This window comes from Dromiciops gliroides, chromosome 2 (assembly GCF_019393635.1).
Source record: "Dromiciops gliroides isolate mDroGli1 chromosome 2, mDroGli1.pri, whole genome shotgun sequence".
In the NCBI taxonomy this organism is placed as follows: domain Eukaryota; kingdom Metazoa; phylum Chordata; class Mammalia; order Microbiotheria; family Microbiotheriidae; genus Dromiciops; species Dromiciops gliroides.
Genome location: NC_057862.1, coordinates 650,876,613 through 650,902,731, shown reverse-complemented (window position 1 = coordinate 650,902,731; position 26,119 = coordinate 650,876,613). Strand labels below are relative to the sequence as shown.

The following is a 26,119-nucleotide window of genomic DNA, read 5'->3' as shown; positions in this document are numbered from 1 at the left end:
GTGGCCTCATGGGAGGGAATGTACAAGAATGCTCACAAGATGGGTTGGGGTCTGCATTGCTGAAAGAAAACATCCAAATTAACCAGATCATAATCCATTTGAACACGTGCATATTTCATGGGATGGGGGATGTGTGGGTGTATTTGGATGCTTGTTTTGGTTGGTGTTTACTAAGTTTGGAATGAATTTTTTATAAAAAGAAGCTGCAGGGGCAGCTAGGTGGCACAGTGGATAGAGCACGGGCCCTGGATTCAGGAGGACCTGAGTTCAAATCCAGCCTCAGATAATTGACCCTTACTAGCTGTGTGACCCTGGGCAAGTCACTTAACCCCAACTGCCTCACTTAAAAAAAAAAGAAGCTGAAATTGATAACCATACAAGCAGTGCACAGTCTTGGCAGGGTGGTGCTGAGGAACAGCCCTTCTTCCCAATATATCTCTAATAGTTTCCCCCTCTAAAAGATTCTCTACTGTTGGGAAAACTGTTAAAAGGATGAATTATTCCAGTTCTAACAAGTCTTCTCAGAACAGCCAACATGGCCTGTATTAAATGCTAAGCCTTGGAGGAAGAGGAAATACTTTGGTGGAGGCCAGGGATAATTAAGCAATGAGCTGGACTAGCAAAGAGTACAGAACATTCATCTAGGCTGGCATCTTAAGTCATCCCTGTGTGGAGAGAGGGCAAGTTGTCACATTTTATTCTTCCCACTGAGAAAGGGGCTGAGATAACTATGTTTTGCAACTCAGAGATCACTTCAGAATCAGGATCTATAGGAACAGACCGGGAAGCAGGGCCTGGAGGCAGAGAGGGAAGAGGAAAGTCCCCTCCCAGAAGGAAGCCCTACAAAACCTGGGAGCCCCCGGGGGATTTTGCCTGCCTGCTCTCCTCCTTGTTTCTCCAGTATACAGTCTTTGTGGGTTTCTCTGTCGCAATAAAGCGGACAGAGGCCACATTTAGACTGTGCTTTCCCCCAAGACATGCTCAAACTGGAGAAAGGGGATGGATAATAGCCTGAGTTCTTAAAGAGAGGATGGATCCCTTTGGTTTCTTTTTTGTGTTCTAAGGAATATGCCAGCCTGGCAGATCCTGGGAATTATGTGGGCTCCAGGAGAGTGTCAACTATTCAACGAATGGTTGCTGTTCTTTCTGTTTCCCCTAAAGATACACTAGGTAACCTTTAAGGAGGTAGCCTTTTCTTGCTGGAAATGAGGCAAACAGATTAAGTGATTTGCCCAGGGTCACATAGCGAGTAAGTGTCTGAGGCTGGGTCTGTACTCAAGTCTTCCAGACTCCAGGCCCAGTGCACCTAGCTGCCTAGGTAATACTAGGTAATCCCTCATTTGGGCTGACACCTTCAGTTTCTTGGTTTTTCAAAATACAACATAACAGTCCAGGAACTTCCAAATCCCAAGGACTGAGAAGAAGGAAGGGGTTCACGAGATACAGGCCTTCTTAAACTTTTTGCACTCGAGACCCCTTTTCACCCAAGAAATTTTAACACAACCCCAGGCATATAGCTATATAAAAGACTTTTACCTTTTTCAAATTTTTTGTGACCACCACATTGTTACATGATCCCATTTGGGGTCACAACCCACGGTTTAAGAAGGTAGGCACATAGATTACTTGTCTACAGTAAAATATGTTCTTGGCAGCATATGTTTTTACAAGCCTATGTCTTCTCTGGGTCTCTGGCTAACATAAATGTTCCTACAATTTTTTAAAAAGCAGAAAGCACCCAAAAACTCTTCAAAAAATAACTGGATTGGGGGCAGCTAGGTGGTGAAGTGGATAAAGCACCGGCCCTGGATTCAGGAGGACCTGAGTTCAAATCTAGCCGCAGACACTTGACACTTTACTAGCTGTGTGACCCTGGGCAAGTCACTTAATCCTCAATGCCCCACAAAAAAATAAAAAATAAAATAACTGGATTTTTTTTTCCATTAAAAAAAAAATCAGACTGGGGAACTGGAAGCATCCTATGTACTCATGGCCATCCGGTCAGTCTCAGTGACCAATGACAAATGGAAACTAGTGCCAAGTCTATCTGAAGCTAATTTAAAAGAAATTATTCTCATAGGTTTAGTCTTCAAATGAGGTCATATACTTGCCTGTCTTAGATCAGGATGTGAGAAATACAGAGGTAAAAACAATCGAGGCATGGGAATCCTGTGACAAATAAAATATCTTAAATGTGCTAAAGAAGAGGAATGTTAAACCAAGATCTAAATCATGCAGATCTATGCAAATGGTTATGCCAGAGCGGCAAGAATGGAGCACTTCCCAAGCTGTCACGTATGTCACCTAGGTGCTCGTCACAGGAAAAGGTTGGGAATTTTAGTCTTGCAGTCAGCATTGTCCTGAACAGCCGGTTCCAGGCTCAATTTTCCAGATCTGCCACTCACCTGGCACACTCCGGACAAATGACACAGACATTCTCTGCCTGGCTTTTCCATCTACAAAGTGGAGATGGGTGACATGATTACGCTTCCCTAGTGGCTTGTCTTGCCAGCTTTCAGCTCAGAATTAGGGGGGCAGCCCGGGTGAAGCGTGTCCAATCTTTCCAGTGTTTTTGTTTTCTCGTCACTTACGTATTGACGGTCTTTATCCTTGCCAAGGATAAAGCCCATCAGCCTGTTTAATGATACTGGTCTAGTTCTGTTCTCTTACTCACTGGTTTAGTTGCTGGCCTCCCTCACACCTCTTACTGGTTCTCCTCTGGCGTGAGCCAGCTTAATCCCCACCCCCCTGCCAACCCCTTCATCCACAGCTTTAAGCATGTGTGTCTTATGTGGTATTACCCTAAGCACCCCAAAATATAGCATTTGACACGTATTGTGGAGATGCCCAGCGGGGAGGAAGGTGTCCTATTTTCCTCATTTGTAAAGTGTAAAGGCAGACTTCATGATCTCAGGATCCCCTTCCACCTCTGAACTTCCTTCTCCTATAAAATGATCTCTACTCAAGGACAAAACATTAAGTTGCTAATGTTCATGAATACTTTTCTATTGATATCTTTTATTGTAATGTCATCTTCATTTTCCATTTCATTCCTCCTTCTTCCCCTCCCAAAGAACCATCTCTTATAAGAATCAAGGCCAGGTCCCCTTTATTTTGTTGTTGTTCAGGTGTGTCTGACTCTCTATGATCTAATTTGGGGTTTTCTTGGCAAAGATACTAGAGCGGTTTGCCATTTCCTTCTCCAGCTCATTTTACAGAGGAGGAAACTGAGGCAAATAGGGTGAAGTGACTTACCCAAGGTTACACAGCTAAGAAGTGTCTGAGGCCAGATTTGAACTCAGGAAGATTAAGTCTTCCCAACTCTTGGCCTAGGCTCTATCCACTGTACCACCTAGCTGCCCCTGGTCCCCTTTAGGAAAGGGTAAAAATAAAACAGCTTAGCAAACGAACCAACCCACCCACCCACCCAAAAGGTCAGATATATGCAGTGTTCCATTCCCACAGTCTTCCATCTTCACAAAGAAATAGCTGGAGGTGCTTTCCCATAATGCTTCTTTGGGGCCAAGCTTGATTATTATAAGTTATTCTAATTTTGGTAGTTTTCTTGTTTGTTCCATTTATATGTTGTTGTAGTTATTGGGTATATTATTTTCCTGGCTCTGCTTAGTTCACTTTGCATCAGATCACGTAAGATGAACAATTTAAGTGTATATGCCTTCTGTTGGAGGAACAGAGCTTTGTACGCAGTGAGTGAGTACTTAATAAACGTTTGTTACGTTAATTAGTTAGGAGGTGAGGAGCAAACAATCTGCTAGAGAACTGATTTAACACAACACAGAATAAGACAGTCCTGTAAATGCAAACAAAAGATTTATGAACACAAACAATATTTTCCTAACCAGGCAGCACCGCCACCCAAAACACACTGGTAACACAGCAAATGAACCCAGAAGCCCTTCTGCCCACCAGGGATGAATGGTTACTGTTCTCATTGGCCTAGAATGAGTACTACAATAAGAGTACTTCTACCTGGGAGGTAGTTTAACATCTGGACCTTTGCATAAAGCCCATTCTACTGAACCGAAGGTTACTTTATGAAAATTCCCAGCAAGCTACAAGAACTCTACTTGAGAAATTAAAAACTCACACTGGCTAGAGTAGAACTGCACAAAACAAAGCCTCAGTTCATCTTCCACTGCCTCCAAAAAGTTTTCCTTCTCGATTCTGAGTACAGTGAGGTTTGATAATGTTCAGTCTGCTCCTAATAGACAACAGAAAGATAAACCAAATTGTCTGTGGCCTAACCTACCCCAAAGAGATGTTCCCCTTTGATTTAGCAGAGACACAGCACTCAAGTCCTTATATTTCTGCTTCCCACTTGGGTTTAGGGAGGGTGTAGTGGCTGAGAAATAGGGCAGTTAAAGGCATGTATAGACATGCCATTTCTTGATAAGAAGCTCTATAGCTTGAATCCTATCCCAATAGGTAAATCCCAGAAACCATAATAGACCATCCCCAGAATAACAGGATCCTCTTGAAGGGAGAGTTTAAATGGCCCATCCTTTCATTTCCCAGATTTCCAGAAGTGAGGCTCAGGGAGGGGAGGTGACTCACCCCATTTCCCAAGGCAACAAGCCATTGCTGGGGTGGGCTGGGCCAGCAGGCCTCCACTCCAAAGCCAGCTTCCTTTCTACTAATTCACATTGTCTAGCTCTCTAAGAGATGCCCGACATCTCTAAGCCGGGAAATAGGAGTGGTGCCAGACAGGGGAGGAGCACGCTGTCCCTTCACCCAAACTGGGGAGACGATTCCCTTCGGTGGAAAAGGCTTAAAAAAAAGAAGGGGGGAAAAGGGTAGGAGGCCTGTACTCTGATTAGATTACCATCTACTCTTTTAAACTGCCAAAACTTGTTTCTCTTAAGGGAGGCGTGACAAAAACACTGTTCTGTTTGCTTTGCTCATTCACTCAATTCCCATCTATTAAGCCGTGCTCTGTGCCAGATGCTAGGGATGTAGACACCAGAAAGAAACAGTTCCTGCCCTCAAGGAGCTTATCACCTGCTGGGGACAAACAACATGTACATAGGGAGCAAATATGAGATATGCACCAAAGACCTACAAAGTGGCTGAGGATGGATGGCCCCAGCAGCCCCAGGGGCATCAGGCAGAACCTCAGGGCACCTGATTTGGGCCCTTCTAATGAGCATGGAGAGTATTCCCCAGGCAGGGAATAGCCTATGCTCCGAATCAGCAGGCAGTGTCCTGTGTCAGGAGCAGCCAGGAGCCCAGCCACTGGAGAGCAGGCTATGTGGATGGTGGATAGTGCAGGACGGGCAGAAAGGTAGGAAGAAGCTGGGTAGTAAAAAGCTTTCAAAGCCAAATGGAGGATCTGACACTGGGTACTGGAAGTTACAGGGAGCCTCTGGAGTCGAGGGTGGGGGCAGGAGAAGCTCTTAGACTTGCACTTTAGGAAGATCCATTTGGCAGCCAAGTTGGGGACAGATGGGAGTGGGGAGAGACTTGTGGCAGTGGACTCCCCAGCAGCCACCGTAATAGTCCAGGCATGAGGGCCCACACACACCAGGGTGAGGGCAATGTCAGAAGAGAGAAGGGGACTGGCAGGTTAAGAGAGATGTTATGAAGGCAGAAATGACAGGCTTTGGCCACTGACTGGATCTGGGGGGTGAGAGAGAGTGACATGTTGAGGATGATGCCTCAGGTGCAAGCCTGGGTCACTGGGAACACGGTGGTACCCTCCAAAGCAAAGCTTCTTACACTGTGGGTCACAACCCCATACAGGGTCGCATCACTGAATGTGGGGGTTGAGAAAAATTTGGCAAATGTACAGAACTCTGCATATCTCTCTCTACCTATTCACATATACAAAAACACACACACACACACATATACACACCCAGGGTTGTGTAAAAATTTCTTGGGAGTGGAAAAAGTTTAAGAAGCCTTGCTCTAAAGTAATAGGGAGGGGCAGCTAGGTGGCACAGTGGATAGAGCACCGGCCCTGGAGTCAGGAGGACCTGAGTTCAAATCCGGCCTCAGACACTTAACACTTACTAGCTGTGTGACCCTGGGCAAGTCACTTAACCCCAATTGCTTCATACCAAATAAATAAATAAAGTAATCGGGAAATTAGGAAGAGGGAAGGCTTTGGGGGGAAATAATGCGTTTAGCTGTGGCCGGGCTAAGTTGAAGATGTCTAACACATAGTTGGAGATGAGAGCCTGGAAATCAAGAGAGGTATTTGTGCTGGACAAGTCGATTTACGAGTCATCTGTATAATGACTTCCCATGTATAACAGGTATCACATTGCTGTGGGGGAGAAGCTGGAGGGAGGAGAGAGAATCTGGAACTCAAAAGAAAAAAATGAAGGTTAAAATTAAAAAAAAAGAATAAATGCTCGTTAAACTGATGGGGAAAGAGATAAAAACTGAACCCTCAGAGGCCGAGATCCCCGAGCGAAATAGGCAGAGGGAGAAGAGGGCCCAGGCCAGATGGTGAAGAAGATCCAGCCAAGGAAACAGACTAGGAGCGGGCAGGGAGGTAGGAGTGTCAGGAGAACCACAAGAGAGGAGCCACTGCAGGAGTCTTGGTGGGAGGTGCTGACGGTCTGCACCAGGGTGGAGGCAGGGTCAGAGGAGAGAAGGGGGCGTGTTGGAGAGATGTCACGAGGGTGAAATTGACAGGCCTTGAGAAGGGTTTGGACATGGGGGTGAAGACAGTGAGGAGTCCAGGATGACTCCTAGGTGGCGAGCCTGGGGGACTGGGAGGATGGTGTTGCCCTTTGCAGGAAAAGGGAAGCGGAGAGTTTAAGGTATCTCCTGGACATCCATTTTATTTTATTTTATTTTTTATTTTATTATTTTTCTTGTGGGGCAGTGAGGGTGAAGTGACTTGCCCAAGGTCACACAGCTAGGAAGTGTCAAGTGTCTGAGGTCGGATTCGAACTCAGGTCCTCCTGAATCCAGGGCTGGTGCTCTATCCACTGCGCCACCTAGCTGCTTCTGGACATCCATTTGAAATGTCTCAAAGGCAGTGGGAGATGGGAGATTGGAGGTCAGCAGAGAGACAGGAGCAGGATAGGCAGGTGGGGGAATCGTCAGCACAGAGATGGCAATTCAATCCATGAGAGCTGATGAGGTCCCCGAATGAAGTGGTAGAGAGGGAGAAGAGAAGGCGGCCCAGGAGTGAACCCTGAGGGACACCTCCCATTAGAGAGTGGTATCTGGTGGAGGATCCAGCCAAGGAGATGGAGAGGGAGAGGTCAGAGAGGTAGGAAGAGAGCCAGGAAAGAGGGTGCCCTGAAAACCTAGAGAGGAGAGAGCCTCAAGGAGAAGAGAGTGACTGACAGTGTCAGAGGCTGCAGAGAGGTTGAGGAGGAGGAGGACTGAGGCCTCTGGGCCAGATGTGCACATCGGGGCTTGCTTTGGGGCAATGAACTCGAGAAGCTGGTGGCCTCTGAACCAGCCTTGGGAAGGAGCCACTGGTGAGGCTGATGCAGCATTTCCAGGCGTCTGGGAAGAAGCACAAGCGCCCGAGCCTCCCTGGCGCATGGCAGCTGACCAGGTGCTGCTGCCCGGCTGTCCTGGCTGGTGCTCCACGCTCCAAGAAGCGAGATCGTTTTCATTCCTGCTGAGGCTCTAGCAAGCACTTTTCCCAGAGTTTGCAGCGGATTAATTATCACCTGGATCTCCGTTTCCTCTGCATCAATGTCCTTTTCATTTGCTCTCCACACTGAACCTTCTGTCTCTTGCAGGAGCAGTGACTGTGGGAGCAAGTCCAGGAAGCAAAGTGGCTGGGCTGGCTCATAGCACATTAAAACTCACACCAAGCAATGTTCAATGGCCTTTGGGGTGAGACCAAAAAGACAAAAAGCTTTCCATTCGACCTGTCCATTAGCTCCTGACTTTCCCTTTGTTTTCTGGCAATCTTCCTCCAGTCCTTGTGAGGCCGGCAGGGGCAAGGGAACTGGCTCAGCACTCAAGGACCATCCTGCCTCAGTTTCCGGGGTGGACAATGGGTCACTTCTGGGATGAAAAAGGCATCCCTCCAAATAAAAACCCTGCATTTCTTAGTCCGGGCTCTTTCTGGCAAAGGAGCCTGGGGCCTCTAGAAATGTTAGGGAAGCCATTGCTCAGGGTGGTCTTGGAGAGAAGCTTCTGTCCTCAGTGCAAAGGAAGAGTCAAAAGAGGACATGAAAATGATCGCTTTTGGGAAGTCGGAGCCTGGCTCAGCCCCTGATCTGCCCAGCAATCATCACTAGCAGTTCGTCCCCACCACAAGGCTCTACAGACCTTACGGGAAGCTGAGTGACTCCGTGGATAGTGTGGAGGGACTCCTGAATTTGAATTCCAACTCAGACACTAACTGGAGGACCCTAAAAGTAAGCCGATTCACCTCTGCTGGCCTCGGTTTCCTCACCTGTAAAATGGGGATAATAACAACAGCACCTTTCTCCCAGGGTTGTTGTGAGAACCGAATGAGACAGTAATTGAAAAGTGCTCGACAGTGCCTAGCACACAGCAGATGACTTCATCTGAAACGAGATGAGCGGATGTAGAACACTGCAAACCTCAAAGCGCTCTATAAATGCCAGCTATGACTATTATCCCGTCTCATTTTCCTGCACTACGGCCCTTCTTCAGTGCTTCCTCAGAGTGCGGAAGGCCCCCTGGCTATCTGAAGAATGAGGCAGCAAACTTCAGACGTGGGTAAATGAGAGACTTGTGCTGGAGAACAAGCCTCGTGAACTACCTGGGTCAGCACTGGGTCAGTTGCAAGAGGAGGAATTTTTCAGCCAAACCAAACCTCAGAGACCATCTTGGAAAGGACTGGTGATTTATGCCGAGGGTGGGAGTGCTCAGAACGACAAGATGAGTCACTGAAATGGCTGATATTATCTGGCCATGAATCATGGTATGCCACTATCTCAGGAGCAGAAAAACCCCAGATGACCTTAAAGAACATGTTTAGTTGGGGCAGGACTGAAAAGTGCAGCCCATCAGCAATGACGAGTTACATCAAGAAATGGTTCAAAGGGCAAGCTGGAGAAAACACATGATTGGCAATGGAGGTGAGGTGGTCATGGTCATGGTGATGGTCAGAATAAGGGATATAGGACGGGAAGGCAGAAAGCTGCACTGGTTTCTATGAAATACATGTCCCCAAAGTCTTAGTGCAACTTTAAGCTTTAATAACTTCAGAAAGAGAAATGCTATACACTTATAAAAAACATTTGAAAGGTGAGTTATTAAAAATTTTGAAATATTTATATATTTCTAATTAAAACTCAATATCATCACTGTCTTGGGCCGTGCATTGATCTAGTAGATTTTTGAAATTTGTGAAAACTTTCATCAGCTGCTGCTCAGTGACAAAGGATTGCATTTGTTATCCTAGCTTCAAGGCCATCTAAAGAATGAGTTCTGGGGCAGCTAGGTGGTACAGTGGATAGAGCACTGGCCCTGGATTCAGGAGGACCTGAGTTCAAATACAGCCTCAGACACTTGACACTTCCTAGCTGTGTGACCCTGGGCAAGTCACTTAACCCTCATTGCCCCACCAAAAATAAAACAAACAAACAAACAAACACACAAAAAAAGAATGAGTTCTGGGAGCAGCTAGGTGGCATAGTGGATAAAGCATCACTCCTGGATTCAGAAGGACCTGAGTTCAAATCCGGGCTCAGACACTTGACACTTACTAGCTGTGTGACCCTGGGCAAATCACTTAACCCTTACTGCCCGGCAAAAAAGAAGAATGCGTTCTGATGCATATTTCCATGCATACACAACAGTTCTGATGTGACCCCACAAGATAAAGATCAGGCGACTGAAGTGGACAATCAAGAGGACCTCTTCTACCAATCCATCAATCTGAGAAAATGTCACCCAGAAACTGTTATACAGGCAATGCATAATGACATTATGTCATATAAATGCCCCATCTTGTTAAAAAAAATTATTCAAAATTCACAATTTTTTTTTTTTTTGCAGGGCAATGAGGGTTAAGTGACTAGCCCAGGTCACACAGCTAGTAAGTGTCAAGTGTCTGAGGCTGGATTTGAACTCAGGTATTCCTGAATCCAGGGCCGGTGCTTTACCCACTGAGTTCACCTAGCTGCCCCCAGCAGAGATTTTAAAAAATAAAAATGATAACTTAAGTTTCATTTCAAATTTGAGTACAGAATAAAGGCATGGACAAGAAACACCCTTCAATGTTAAAAATGACAGAAAAGGTGCCGCATTGAAAGCTACTGACAGGCAACCATCCCAAATCTGTGTGCTAGGTTCTTAAGATCTTCATAGCTCCTAAACACAGTCAACTTTCAATGATATATCCTAACAGAAGGAGAACAGTGGCTAAGCCAATCTGAAATAATGGATTAACTAAAATTTACTTATATTCTCTGAAAGATATTTCTGTTCTTCATCTGAATAAGGAGGTTTGGGGAAGTTCATAACATTGAACAAAATTAAAAGCTGCATTTTGAAGATCTTGGGCTAGTTTCTATGGTGTTTTTTTTTTTGTTGTCTGGTTTTGTTTGTTTGTTTTTTGGCCGGGCGATTGGGGTTAAGTGACTTTCCCAGGGTCACACAGCTAGTAAGCATTAAGTGTCTGAGGCCGGATTTGAACTCAGGTCCTCCTGAATCTAGGGCAAGTGCTCTATCCACTGCGCCACCTAGCTGCCCTGGGGCCAGTTTCAACAAACTCAGGGTCACAAGTCCAGGACTTGAAGAGACCTCAGTGACCCTGTAGGTGAATCCCCCCATTTAACAGATGAGGTGACTGTTGCTGAGAAAAGTTGAATGACCAGCCTAAGGTCACAGAGGTAGTGGTTGAAGTGGGATTTGAACTCAGGTCCTCTGACTCTAGCCAACAATCTTTCCACTCAACAATTCCCCAACTGTTACTCCATGCTAAGGACAGATATTTTCTTTCTTTCTTTTCTTTTTTTTTTTAGTGAGGCAATGGGGGTTAAGTGACTTGCCCAGGGTCACATAGCTAGTAAGTTTTAAGTGTCTGAGGCCGGATTTGAACTCAGGTCCTCCTGACTCCAGGGCCAGTGCTCTATCCACTGCACCACCTAGCTGCCCCAGGACAGATATTTTCAACCTTGAGGCTGATGCAAGTCACTAGACTAACCCCAGCAATTCTTCCTTTTTTTATGACAGGAATTTCTATTGCTATCCTTTGTTTTTCTACCAACTTCCTTTCCCAATCTATCCCTCCCTCCTCCCCCATGCAGTGTGCCATCCACTAATGAAGAAAAAATAAAGGAAAAAAAAATCAGTTAAGCAAAAATTAACCAACCAGCACATCATCTAACAACTCTGTGCTTCACCTTCCTAATCCCTGAGTTCTGCAAGAGAGGGTAGGGAGGTGCATTCCCGTATTTTAGGGGACCGTGCTTGGTCATTATAACCACACAGCATTCAGTGTGGATCTATATTGCATTGTTGTGGTCATTGTGTACGTCGCTTTCCTGGTCCCCTTGCTTCACTATGTGCTAGTTCAGGTCTTCCCATGCCTCTCTGTATTCTTCATATCCCATCTTAGAACCCTGTAACATTGCATTACATTTGTGTACCATGATTTGTTTATCCATTCCCAATTGATGGCCGTGCACTTTTTTGCTATTACAAAAATACAGGCATTTTCTAAGCTTGCCGTTACCTAATTCATTCTTCACCCAAGGGAAAGAGTGTTCCAAAGGTCTTTCTTTCCAGCTCCTCTTGGGCTGCAGACCAAATGTGGGAATACGGGTAAACGAAAACACTGGTGAGGTCCTCAAAAATCTTAAGCGAGCAGAATAGGTATTATGGTCAACAAGATGCTGAACATAAAATTTTCCACAAATCTCTATGTGTGAGTAACTGAAAGCTGTCTGTACAGCATATGGGGCACCTCAGGAGAGGATGCTGGCAGATTTAATGAAGCCTAACAAAGTAGTTGGGAAGAATTTGTAACCTCTCTCCCCTAACCTGTCTCTAGATTTCTGAGGAATGTCTCCTTCAAATTCTCTGCAATTCTTTTATTGGTCCTTCTATCTCCTTTTCAAGACAACAGAGCAACAAAGGTGCTCGGTAGACATTTGGCAAACAAGAAACACAGTGAAACCCCGTATTATTCTCCTTTATGGAGGAGAGACCAGCGATTAGGAAAAAACCTCCATCATCAAAGTGGCATTTTTGTTCCAGCTGCTCTCGAGGGCAAAATAGAAGCGTCACAAGCAAATCCCAGATTGAAAGCTTTGAGGTTATCTCCGCTTCTCATTAAAATGCCCTGATTATAAACATACCTGCCATTAGGGGATTTAACACACCTGCCCTCAAGGATGCACCAGGAAGTGGGTCCATAATTCATCCTTTCCCATTTCCTTTTCTTGATTAAGTGAGCGCGGCTTCTAACTTTAGGTAGCATTTCAATAGGGAACAGATGGGGAAGTCGACTGGAAAAGAGGGTAGGGGGCTTTCACTAACATGGCTCTGGCAAAAGTGACTGATGTCATATGCAGCTAAATCATTAAGGAAGGCAGTCTGTTCTCATTCTCTCTCTCTCTCTTCTGGAGCTCCTAAGGTCTGGTGTGCTCAGTCTTGTTTGATGTACATCTATATACTAATGGGTCCAAACATAAGAGTCTTCCTTAGTTTCCACCTGCTGAGCAAATTCTCAGCCAAGAGCTATGTGTCACTTACTAGCTGTGTGACCCTGGGCAAGTCACTTAACCCTCACTGCCCCTCCCCGCCACACACAAAAAGAGAGCGAGAGCACTGTGTCCACTGTACCCCCAGAAAATTGTCAGCAACATGTTAGTTAATTATTTGAATGATAAGTTCTGATATACTCCCTTCTGTGGAGTCACAAACCTCCACCCCCTCATCCCCCCAAGTGAAAGTTCTCTCCCTTCTAAGTATTTTTGGGGGGTGGGGCAATGAGGGTTAAGTGACTTGCCCAGGGTCACACAGCTAGTAAGTGTCAAGTGTTTGAGGCCGGATTGGAATCCAGGGCCACTGCTTTATTCACTGCACCACCTAGCTGCCCCCCTAAGTATTTTTTGTTATTAGGTATGCCACATCTGCCTTTGAGAGGCTGCCAAACTTCTCTCCCCCTTGCACACAGAGAAACTGAAACCTACAGAAAAGGGTAGAAGGGAAATTCCACTGATGATCAAGAGCCCCCACAGAGGGTAGTGAAGGAGGCCAGATGGGTATTTAGGGAAAGACTTCTACTAAGTTCACAAGGGAACAGCAGTAAGATGGAGTGATCAGGAACTTGATGCAGGCAAACTCTGGCCTAATGAAGCCCGTGGGCTGACTGGTCCAGAATGCTAGAAAGTGTTGCATGCGAGGCTCAGTTGCAGAAATGCCCATCTCTACATGCTGTCTCCTGGGTCTGCTCTTTCTTCATTTCATAAAAGAATCTAAGAAGTGCTGCGCCAAGTCAGATTCACGGGGAATCCAGCCCAGTAGTCTGTGTGTCTGATGGATGGACCGGCAAGTGACTTGTGGGGCAGAACAATTGTTCTCTGTGATATCAGACCTCTAAGGGAAGAGAGGTGTGTTTCTCCATTTCTCACTTCCCCAAAAGCTTTTAAATTCATGCATGGACTTATCTCAAATTCTCCTTGAATCTATTTTCATCCTTCACTACACCTAGCACAATGCCTTCCATATAGTAAGGTGAGCAAATACATACATACTTGTTGAATGAATGGTTGAATGGCTAGGGCTCTACACACGTTCAAATCCTAGCTTGGGCTTTTAGTAGCCATGGCATCCTGGTCAACTCACCCAACAACTCCATTCCATTACTTCCTCCTTTGCAAAATGGGAGGAGGGGACATGGCAGCTTCCAAGGCCTCTTGTAGGGTCCTATGAGTCAATGATTCTCTGGAAGTCTGATGACAAGTGGATACTAACCTTCCCCAGAATTTGTATGGAAGGAGAGGATTACGAGGATCGTGGCACAGGGGCTGGGAGGGAGAGAACGGTGGGCTGCCTCTGGTTCTGCCCCTGCCTGCTGGTCACCACTGTCCCTGAGGCTGATTTCCTGTTCCAATCACCCGGTGCCTGCCCTGTCCATACCTCCCACTTCCTTGAACAGAAGCAAAAAACCACCTCCCCTCCTACCTCTCCTCACATTTTCACGCTCCCTAGCTCATCCTTGTGCCATTCCCTACTGAGTCTCTTCTCCTGCTAGCAAACTCCTCTTCATCGTGGCCATCTTCTTCTATCTTCTGGCACTCAGAGAATCCTGGCTTTTCCTGGAAGAGACGTGAGTGTAGGCCATCCTCTGCGGCTCCGGAGGCAAGAGGACTCGGCACACTCCCCAGTCCCTGGTGCTCCTTCCAGACCCGGCCACAACAGCAGCCTGGTGGCTCTGTTAGCCCCCACATCACCCTCCCTCTTCACTCAAGGAGTCAGTAACTGTCTCACAGCTTTCCTCTCCATTCTTGGTGAATCTGGTGGTCACCTGCATCATTCTGGCTCTGGGGATCCCAGGGCAATCATAATTCAGTCTGTACCACAACCCCAAACTAGTCCCCCTCCATCATCCTGAACCCTGCCATTCCCCTCCCTGACTTATCCTCCTGCCTCACTCTTCTTAGACCCACACTTGGGTCCTCAGTGCAACCCTATTCTCCTAGAGTAACTTTATTAGAGCCCTGCGCCGGCCTTTCTTCCCTTCATCGTCTTGACCCTACTTACTGGTTACCAATTCAGCGATGCATTCCCCTCCACCCTGTAATCCCTTTGCCTCCTTGTCCTGATGCCATTCACTACCCTCAAGAAGCTGGTGGTAGAATTGTGACTGCTTGATCCGTGACAAATTCATGTGATCTAATCTCAACTGGGTCCTCACAGCTACAGGGCAAACCTTTTATCTTGCCCCAGGTAGAAGTGGCAGCCTTCTCTAATCAATCCCCACTCCCAAAGTGGGTGATCTTATAGTCTACTTTACTGAAAGAATGGAGGACATCTGCCATGGCCTTCCCTCACCCGCCTCCTCTGAGCGCTCTTCCTGCTTGTGCCCTTGACCCCATGCCCTCCTCTCTGCCCTCCAGGGATTAGCTCCATGTAGGACTCTCTTTGACTCTTTTTTTTGCAGGGCAATGGGGGTTAAGTGACTTGCCCAGGGTCACACAGCTAGTAAGTGTCAAGTGTCTGAGGCTGGATTTGAACTCAGGTACTCCTGAATCCAGGGCCAGTGCTTTATCCACTGTGCCACCTAGCCACCCCCCCTCTTTGACTCTTGTTTTACTCTTTTCCTTGGCCACTGACTACTTCCCTGCTGCCTATAAAAATGACCTGCTCTTACCCATCCTTAAAAGAATGGACCCCACTGCCTCATTTCTTGCTTCCCTTTTATTGCCAAACTCTGAAATAAAAGAACAGTCTACACTGGATGCACCCATTTCGTCATCACTCAATCATTTCTCAGTGCCTTGTAATCTGGCTTCTGACCTTATCATGTCAGAGGCCGGATTTGAACTCACGTCCTCTTGAATCCAGGTCCAGGCTTTATCTACTGTGCCACCTAGCTGCCCCTCACCATCTCTTCCTTTTGTCTTTGAATGGAATTCTTATTACTTGGTTACATATTACCCGATTACTGGGTGACCTGGGCAAATCACTTCATCTCTGGGCATTGGTTTCCTTGTCTGTAAAATGAAGATGTTGGACTAGGTGACATCTAAGACCCCCTCTAGCTCTAAACCTATGGCCCTCTGATCTTTGGCCATAAGGATCCTCTTCTCTCCTGATTCTTCTTATCCCCTGGTATCTTTGCTGGTTCATTATCCGTAAGTATCAGTCCCCTCCCCCACTAAGGCTCTGTCCTGGCTCTCTTCACTACATCTTCCTGTGCTGATCTCCTTTGTTCCCATGATTCAGTGATCGTCTCTGTGCAGACTATTACCAAAGTGACACAGCCAGTCCTAATATTCTCTCTCCAGCATTCCAGTCACCCGTTTCAAAGGGCCGACTGGACACTTCCACCTGGATGTACCACCAGGACCTCATATTCAACATGTCCATAACAGAACTCATCATGATCTCCTCCTAACCTTCTGCTCCTGAAAACTTCCCAGTTTTGTGGTGGGCATCACCACCCTCCTAGTCACCCAGGTTAGTAATTTCCAAGTCATCCTTGACTCATCCTCCTGCCTCAACTCCCCCACACAGTGAGAGCTGCCAAGTCCTGTGGATTTTGCTTTCACAGTGTGCCTCCCCTCAGTGCCCATTCTCTATTCACACAGCTTCTGCTATAATGTAGGTGAGCCTCACCCAGAGCCTCTTAATTGGTCTCCCTGCTTCCAGCCTCTTTCCTTTCCAGTCCTCCAAAGGACTGTCCAAATAATATTCCTGAGGAACAGATCTAGTCCTGTGTATCACCTGTTCAAAAGTCTTCAGTGGTTTTTCTTACCTTCAGAATAATAGACTAACTTCTTAGCCTCACATTGAAAGCATTTCACAATATGGCACATACTCACCTTTCTTTCCAGTCTTATTTCACATTATTTTCCTTTGTATACTCTACATTTCAGCCAAAGGAATCTTTTACCTTTTTAAAAAGTCTTTTTAAAAAATGGCATTTGTTTTTCTTTCCCTGGGGGAGAAAAGTAAAACTTTTGCACCAAATATACATAGTTAAGCAAAACAAATGCCCACATTGGCCATGTTCAATAATGTGTATCTCATTTTCTACTCTGAGTTTACCACCTCTCTGTCAGGAAATGGTTAGTATTCTTTTTCATCAGTTCTCTGGAATCCTGACTGGTTATTGTTTAGATCAGAGTTCTGAAGTCTTTCAAAGTTGTTCACTTTTACAATGTTATTGTTACTGCATAAGTTTATTCTCTTGGTTCTGTTCACTTCACTGTGCATCAGTTTGTGGAAGTCTTCCTAGGTTTCTCTAAGACCATCCCTTTCCTCATTTTTTATGGCATAATAGTATTGCATTACACTCATCAGCCATAATATTTTTAGCCAATCCCCAGTTGGTGTCCACTGTTGAGTTTCTAGTTTTTTGGCATGATAAAAAAAGTTGCTACAAATATTTTTATACATATGTGTTCTTTTCCTAAAAATCTCTTTGGAAAAAAGATAGAATAGTACAGGGTAAGCCAAAAGTCAGGAATGGGTCTGATGTTTTAATAACTTTTTGAAAATTATTTTTTCTCTATTTCCTATCTATATATTTTCCTATATATATGATGCCATACTGTTGTAAATAAAAAACAAAAAATAAAGGAGCTATTAAATATTGAAACCCCTTCATGACTTCTGGCCCTTCCTGTACTATTTCTGGGTCAAAGGTTTAGTCACTTTTTTGGGACTAGCTGCAAAACTGCTTTCCAGAACAGAGAGAGCAATTCATAGTACCACCACCAATTCATGAATCTGCCTGTTTTCTACAGTCTCTTCAATATTTAACATTTTCCTTTTTTGTCAATTTCTTCAATCTGATAGATACAAAGTGGAACCTCAGTGGGGATTATCACCTGTTTCCTAAACGCAACATCTCAGACCTGTTTCTGTGAATTAACACATGCTTTTCTCTATGCAGGGAAGCTGGTGGCACATGGGTTAGAGGGTGGGCCTAGAGTTAGGAAGACCTGAGTTCAAATTAAGCCTCAGACACTTGGTAGCTGTGTGATCCTGGGTCCTCCATAAACCTTTTCTTTAGCTCTCTAGATGAATGTAAGCTCCCTGAGGATAGGGACTCTTGTTTTTGTCACTGTATCCCCAGTGTTCACCACATAAGGAATCACTTAGAACAGTGTGTTGAAGTTAGTTGAATTAACCTTGGACGGGTCATTTGAGGCATCTAGGCAGAAGGGAGGATCGAGCGCTAGGCTTGAGGCAGTAGGACCAGAGTCTGAATCCTGCCTCAGAGGCTGGCTCTGTGACCCTGGGTAAGTCACTTAACTTTTCTTAGCTTTAGTTTCTTCATGAATAAAATGAGGTTAATAGCAATACCTGGTTCACAGGTTAATTGTGAGAAACAAAGGAGATAATATAGGCAAAGTGCTTTGCTAACCTTAAGTACTATATGAATATTAAGTATTGTTACTACTAGCTATTATTATTACTTAACTTCTTGGGACCTCCATCTGTTCCCCCATCAAACAAGGGAGCTGATGATCCCTGAACTCCCTTCTAGAGTGGCATCATTCTCTAACTTTTTCTCCCTCCTGTGTCAGGGATCCTGGGGAAGAATGCCCAAGGGTAAATGGTTCATTTAAAACAGCACAATAAAATCCCATCACCACACCCCAGTCAGAACGGATATCAGCAGCATCTCAAAAGGAAATCTTCCTAGTGGGTTTTTCAGTGATTCAGCACCAACCACTGAGTCAAGGTGAGAAGTCACTAAAGTTCATGCTGCAGAGGCTGAGGCATGCTCCATGCCGCTAACTCACTCATTCTGTGGATGTAACTCTTGGAAACTTGTCCCTACAAGATGAATTCTAGAACTTGAGGTGCCTGAGTACACACCGCTCCACTGGTATTCCTAGCAGCTGGGGTTTTGTTCGTCACATATGTCATACAGAGGTTTAGAGGCATTCACTGAGGATAAGACAACATAACTGTCCTTGTACAATGCCCTTCTGGACTAAGGCACGTATGAAAGGGCATCTACAAAAATAAGACCAGCGGCCTGCTCGGGCAAGAGGCGGGAGACAGACAGCCAGATGGGGCATCGGGACACACTTACTTCAGTCGCTTTCTGGCTGAGTCCCCGGAACAGAAGCACCACCACATGGACGGCAGCTCTTCGAACCTGGGCCTCGGGGTCTGTCTTAGCGACGGCAATCAAGCAAGATGTCACCTTAGGAGATAAGGAAAGAGAAGTCAGAGAACACGGGTGTTGGACTTCCTTTCGCTCAACTTTAAATTCAATAGCAGAGGTCCAGTTTCAAGTAGGCAGTGATGTCCATCATCCTCAATACTCAACTCTTATTCTGAATTCTCAATATCATTCTCAATTTTCCTCCCTCAGGAGAAGGAAACCAGCTCCTGGTCTCCTGATTTTGCAGGGGAAAAATGGTGCCAGTGTTTTAGAGGCAAGTAGGGAATGGGAAGGAGATGGTCATACACACAGAGGGGAAAAAATGAAGCAACATGGAAATATTTTCTCTAGAAATAAGAAGAGCAAAAATAGAGCAAGCTGACAGTCATGGGAACCCGGCTGATCGAGGCCAGATGTGAATCTGCACATGCTCTGGGAAGCAGGAATGGTTTGTTACCAAATCCAATCTCTGATTCAATGTTAGCCCCAACCTCATGTCAGGACTCACCAAAGAAAGGTTTCTTCAGCGGTAAAACAGAGTGACGGTGCTAATTTACTGCACACGATTGGTTCTAAAGGAGGCAATGAGCCTGCCTAAGAATCACGTTCCCAAATGAAGTACTGTGGAAATAGCTGATATCTTGCAGCTTTTCCCAGGCTGACCACCCTCCCTCCCCCTGAGGAGTCCTCAGAGAACTCTAGGCCCTAGAATGACACACTAATGCCTTTAGTGAGAAACTCTGTTTTAAAAGATCCAACTCCGGGGCAGCTAGGTGGCGCAATGGATAAAGCACCAGCCCTGGATTCAGGAGGACCTGAGTTCAAATCTGGTCTCAGACACTTGACACTTACTAGCTGTGTGACCCTGGGCAAGTCACTTAACCCTCACTGTCCCGGAAAAAAAAAGATCCAACTCAGGAAAAGAGAAAATTCAGCTCTAAGAACCAGGAAGGAGGGATGAGCCAATGTTGTAACAACTTTCAGCTAAGTCAAAATTGCATGATTGCTCTTGTCATGTATTATTTGCTTTAAAAAAAAAGTTGTGTGTAAACACACACATATATGATATAAGATTTAGACCTTGATAAATGAGTCCAACCCCTTCCTTCCGGGATGACTAAAGGTAAGTGACTCGTTCTAGGTAACCTGAGGGATAGAGCAGCGCTCAGTCTCGGGTTCTCTGATTCCACATCTCATTTGCCTTTTGCCACACCATATCTATTAATATATTTCTGGGCCAGCAGAGAAGATATTTTTTCTGTAATAAGGAAACAGGCAGACTGAGTGTTTGCAAATATGCACAAATACATAATAAGTTTTCTTAAAGAATGGCTTTTAAAAGAAGACCTCAGGAATACATGAGAAGAGGAGCTTGTTGGAAATTTAAACTCTGCGGGTTGTATTTGTCACAGCTTTCAAACAGTTGGGCATAGTTCAAAGTGCCTAATTAATCGGCAACAGCAGAGAGGATTAGCAGAAGTAGCACGTTCTTAAAGATAATTGCATCTGGGATGCACTGGCATTTAATCAAATTCTAATTCTAATAGATACACTTGCAACCCACAACAGAAGGGAAAACTCAAAACAGCTCAGATACTGTGGCTGCTTCTCAGGGAGATCCAGCCAAGCCTTCTCCAAGCTCCCCTCTAACGCTACTGGTCATCCTGACCACAGCACCCATGACAGTCTCTATGTGCCTGGCATTAACGGGATCCTCAAGCAGGAATTTGTTGGGTGTCCTCCAAAAAGGCAGCAGATACAAGGGCTGACTCTCCTTGGAGGCAGAGGATTTACAAGGCAAAAAGCTAAAATCAGAGACAAGTTTGAGCCGAGCCTGAGTCGCTTCTGACACACAGAAGCCCTGGGGTTGATCCAGCCAGGTGGGACCTGGGGTGAAAGTGTGCTTGGGACAAAGGGAAGGGCAGACGCTCCTCTGGGTTTTGCCTCCCTCCCTCTAGGTTCGGTTGAGGAAATGACGGTCCTTCCCCCTCACAGGCTTTGGTCTGCTTCCTAATCTAGAACGCCCACTGGCTCAGATTCACTAGGTTGTGGGGACCGTGCCTCGATGGCAATTCTCAGCATTCAGAACCCACCAGTGACTCTGGCAACGTCTGGAATCAGGGGAGAGAAGCATACGACTACCTGCCTTTAAACTGCCTTCCCCTGAGACAAGTCAGCCCTCCGGTGCCCCCTGCTCACAGACACACTTGGGAGGCAGCGGGCCCCACCTCGCTGAAATGATCTGGAAAGCAGCCACAGGCGGAGGGGTGACTGATATGCAGGAGTGTACCGAGCCTGGGTGCGCTCGGCCATCCAGGACAAAGAGAAAGGGAACTGTGAACAGACGGAGGTTTCCTGAGCAATTCTGGACGATGAGGCCTGAGCCCCATGACATGCAAGGGCCTCGACACCTTCCAAAGAGAGCAGAGGCAGAAAAGTAAAGAGAGCGTGGTTTTTCCCTCCGATGGCAGACTCCTCAATCTCCCTACTGAGCACGTCTGGAAGAAAGACATCGTGTTACAAACTGGGAGGAGAGGTGCTCTCTAGGCCATGTGGCGTGCTTTGTCGGTCCCGCTGGAACACGGAACTTGCTCAGCTCCTCTCTCTTCCCTCCACCACTCCAATTATCGGCTTATATATGCCTTCTGCCCTGAAAGCCTTGACCTACATAAAATGTAAAGTCTACTTAGTCATGCATCGGTTTAATATTTCTTTTCTCTCTCTCATTCCTCCCAGGTCTACATGACCTGTGCGCCACCTGTTTGGAGCTGCTGAAAACGTCTTATTAACCATGCAGAGGAAGGCTTCTTCCTTCCTGGTTTAATTATAAATTGTCCCTGCTTGTGGAGAAGAGAGATAAAGATGAAGGAAGCTCAGAGCTATCAAGGTTCAATTTCAAAGGATGTCGCATCTAGGAGAAAAATCAGAGAGTGTCTATTCTGGGGGTTCTTGACCTTTTTTCTCTCATGGACCCCATGGGCAATCTGGTGAAGCCGATGGGCCCCTTCTCAGAATCATTTGTTTGTCACTAAATTTCAGTGAGAGGTCAGTGAAAATAAAAAGGCATTTCCCCCCCAATTGACTTCACAGAAGTCCTGAGATCCTACCATGAATCATGGCCTCAGGTTAAGAACTGCTGATAAAGTTCAACCATCTCATTTTACAGAAAGAGGTTTTTAAAAAAAGTGTAGTCAAGAGAAGTGAAGGAACTTATCCAGTGTCACGCAGGTAATTGGGAAGGGCTGGTCTCCTAAGCCCAAATCCAGCGGTCTTTCCATTATATTATACTGTCTCTCTGTTTTCAAGTAAAACAGATCTTGACAGGAACCAGCAGAAACAGGGAGAAACAAAAACACTTCCCAAGCATGTCAAATCTTGACACCACATAGAAGAAAAACCTGAATTCCTTGTACAGGATTGTAGAATCACTGAATCTGAGTCCTGGCTACTTCCATTAGTGAGTACACCAGAGCGCAGTCTAGATCTGGGCCACCCAGACTAAGCTCTTCCCATGGTCCGGAGACACACATTCATGGAGTAAGGGCACTGGTGACAGTTGTGAGTGTGCAGGCCACAGAGCCATAACTGTGTTCAGTTTAAAATTTAAAAGTACGTATTAAGCAAACACTGTGTGCTCCTCTTTGGGGATACGAACATCAGCTTACATTCTAAGGGAGGAAAGCAACACATACAATGGAGTGGTGGTCAAGATGGAGAGTCAATTGATAGATCTTGATTTGATTTCTGTTTTCAGAGCTAGTGTGGCAACTAGGTGGCGCAGTGGATAGAGCACCGGCCCTGGATTCAGGAGGACCTGAGTTCAAGTCCAGCCTCAGACACTTAACACTTACTAGTTGTGTGACCCTGGGCAAGTCACTTAACCCCAATTGCCTCACCAAACATAAAATAAAATAAGATAATGTGTTTTCAAAGCTAGCAAAATAAGGTGAAAGCTCACCCATTAGAGCCACAGGTAGGAGGAGAAGGAGGAAGGGAATGAGGAAGAGAATGAGGAAGAGGAGGCTGGAGCACACACAGCCAGGTGGCACATTGAAGAGAGTGTCCTTGAGTCAGAAAGACCCTGCCTCAGACACTTATTAAAAGTGTGATCCTAGGCAGATCACCTAACCTCTCATCCTCAGTTTTCTCATTTGTAAAAATGGGGATGATACTACTATCTATCTCACGCAGTTGGTTTTCGTGACGTTCAAGTGAGATAACATCTTTGCAAACCTGACAGGGCTATTTTTATTAAGAGCTGTGACAGAGATTTCTTGGGGCAGCTATCCACTAGCCAGTGGATAGAGCACTGGCACTGAAGTTAGGAGGACCTGAATTAAAATCTCACTTCTGACACTCACTGGCTTGTGTGACTCTAGGCAAGTCACTTAACCCCAATGCCTTAAACATTCAGGGACATCTCCAGTTGTCCTGATGTATACCTTGCCCCTGGAACCAGATGGCTCTGGAGGAGAGAGTGAGGTTGGTGACCTTGCACCTTCGATTAAATCAAATTCAGTGCAAGTCATGACATCACCCCAATGACACGGTTCTATTTGAGAACAAAGGACAAACAACAACAACAACAACAAGAACAAAAAGAGGTTTCTAGAAGTGGCACGGTGGGCTTGGAACCAGGTAAAGTGAGAGCTGACTAAATGGAATCTGGGGTCTGATGATTGCTCAGTATGGGCAGCATGGAACAGAGGTGTCTAGAAAGTGGTTAAGACCAAGAGGGTGACACTTCCCTCTATCTGAAGCACAGTGCCAGCCCTCATAGGAGCTTAGCCAATGTTGACTGACTGAGTGAAGAGAACAGATTGTTCATGTCTGAGTTTCCCAATAATACACTGCTAAGGTCACACTCAATTGAACTTTCCCCTAAGCTCACCCTTCCTCCTAATTTGCCTAATTTGACATCAAGGGCACCACCCCCCTTAGAACCACCCAAGCTTGTGATAGCGGTGCCAGCCGCCATCAGACATCCTTGTATGTGCCCTTCTCTCCTCTGAAGCTGCCAGCACCCTGCTGCAGGCTCTCAACACCTTACACCCGGACTCGCGCAATAGCCCACTGAGGGGCCGGCTTCCCTAAGTCTCTGCTCACTGTGCTGCCCAATGGATCTTCCCAAAGCACAGCTCTGACTGTGTTACACCCCGCCCCCCCATCCCTGTTACTTCCAGGGTCACATAAAATTCTGTCTGGTTTTAAAAATCTTTCATGATCTGGCCCTTCCTCCATTCCCCGTCTTCTTGCACCTTGCCCTCCCTTCTCCCCATTCCCTGCAATCTGGTGACACTGCCCTCCTGACTGTTCCTCACCCAGGAGGCTCCATCTCCCGGGGCTGGGCATTTTCACTTATTATGTATTTGTGCCCCCGCAATGTGCTGTGTGAATATTCTCCTTTTTCATATCCAAGGTCTAGCATCCCTGGCTTCCGTCAAGTCTCACTCATCCCTGCCAGTCCTTGGAGCTGACCCCTAATTTGTCCTGTAGACATCTTGTTTGCACACATTGGTTGGCATGCTGCCCACCCCCCATGGTCTGTGAGAGAGCGGGACTGTGTTCACCCTTCTTCGTATCCCTAGTACTCTGTGCAGTTCCTGTCATGTCGAAGACACATTACATGCTATTTGATGGACTAACCCAGGTGAGTCATGCTGGACTCTTCATGCTCACTCATTCGGCCCACCCCAGACCATCCCATGCTGTAAAGCCCACGCACCCATCTTTCTGTCGTCTGCCTGGCCTTCCCCATGTGGGCCATCTCTTCCTAGGAGAAAGGAAACTCCTCCAGGGCACGGCCTGTCTCGCTTTTGTACTTGGCACACAGTACAAGCTGTTCACTCATTTACCACAAGCATCCTAACGCGGGTGATTCCAACAGCCTCCTCACTGGTTTCCTGGCATCCAGCCTCCCGCCTCTAATCCATACCCTGCCCAGCTTCCAAACTGAACTTCCAAATGCACAGGTTCGACAGTGACGCTTCCCTATGGAAGAAGCTTTGGGGACCTCGAGAAAAAAGCACAGACCTCTCTTTTGTGCTCTATAATGTGTCTCTAGCTTCTTTCCAGGCTGATTCCTCCCCGTCACAACCTTGATTTCCCCACCAAACTGGACTACCTGCCATTCCTTGCAGGTAACATTCTAAATCCTGCCTCTGCACCTTTGCACATCGGCTGTTGCCCATGCCTAACCTGCTCTCCCTCCACATCTCCAATGCCACCTCTGTCAGGAGGCCTCTCTTGATTTCTCCCCCTTCAAATAATTTTCATGTATCCTGTATTTAGTTGTCTATGGAATACTGTTTCTCTCAGTAGAGTGTAGGTACCTTGAATGTCTTACTTACGGAATATGTCTTACTTAACCGCACTACTTAGCACAATGCCTGGCTCCGGTAGGTGCTTAATACATGTTTGCCCTAAAGAAAATGCTACTAAATAAATAAATGAATGAATGAATTCTTGTTGATTGATTGCTTCCCCCAGAGCACCTGTGGAATTGAGCTAAAGCCTATCAAAGTGATGGTAGCAGAACAGGTGACGACGAGAGGCTGAGCTCTGCTTAAATAAAAGATCTCAGAGCTTCAAAGGGTCTTAAGGGATTACCAGGGAAATAGAAAAAGTTGTCAAAGAACTACTAGAAATCCAGAGAAGAACGTTCCCTTTTTCAAATAACTGGGGAAGGATCTCCAGTGATCTCCACTTACTAAGGTTCTTCAGACAGTGAGTGCCCACTGCCCATACGTGTTGAGACCTGCCATCCAGCGGAGGTCAGATGGAGCCCTTGGCAGCAGCCAAGTCTTTGATGACAAGGCGAGCATGGGATGCTACATGAAAAGGAACATCTAAGAGGAGGAGACAGCGATTGTGTGGGATGGAAGGGTTTTCAAATCACAGGGAATACACTGCCTTTGGATGTTGGGTGGCTGAGAGCAGCTCTATGAGCACTGAGACACGTGACGCTTCTTGCCATTACCTTTGCACACGCCATCAATCTATTCCCATCAGCAGCCTGCATCCTCTGCCCAGCAGGAGAGGAACCGTACTTAAAGTCTTTATTTATAATCATTTATCTTTGTGAGATATTTTCATGCTTTTAGGGCCATAGAGAGGGCATTTTTTAAATTAAAAAAATACCAATGTAACAAAAAAGGAAAATAATAAATGTTGGAGAAGCTGTGGAAAAATTGGAACACTAATGCATTGTTGGTGGAACTGTGAACTGATCCAGCCATTCTGGAGAGCAATTTGAATTATGCCCAAAGGGCTATAAAGCTGTACATACCCTTTGACCTAGCAATACCACTTTTGGGTCTTTTTCCCAAAGAGATCATAAGAAAG

At 45.9% G+C, this 26,119-nt stretch overlaps 1 protein-coding gene across 1 annotated transcript in view; it reads right to left on the bottom strand.

Moving 5' to 3' along the window:
• The window catches only part of TANGO6 (transport and golgi organization 6 homolog), a 214,603-nt gene that overhangs the window by 20,387 nt on the left and 168,097 nt on the right, over positions 1–26,119 (bottom strand). The window contains exon 17 of the mRNA XM_043986651.1: positions 18,701–18,814. Coding sequence (XP_043842586.1) covers positions 18,701–18,814 — 114 coding nt within the window. The remainder of the gene's footprint in view (positions 1–18,700; positions 18,815–26,119) is intronic.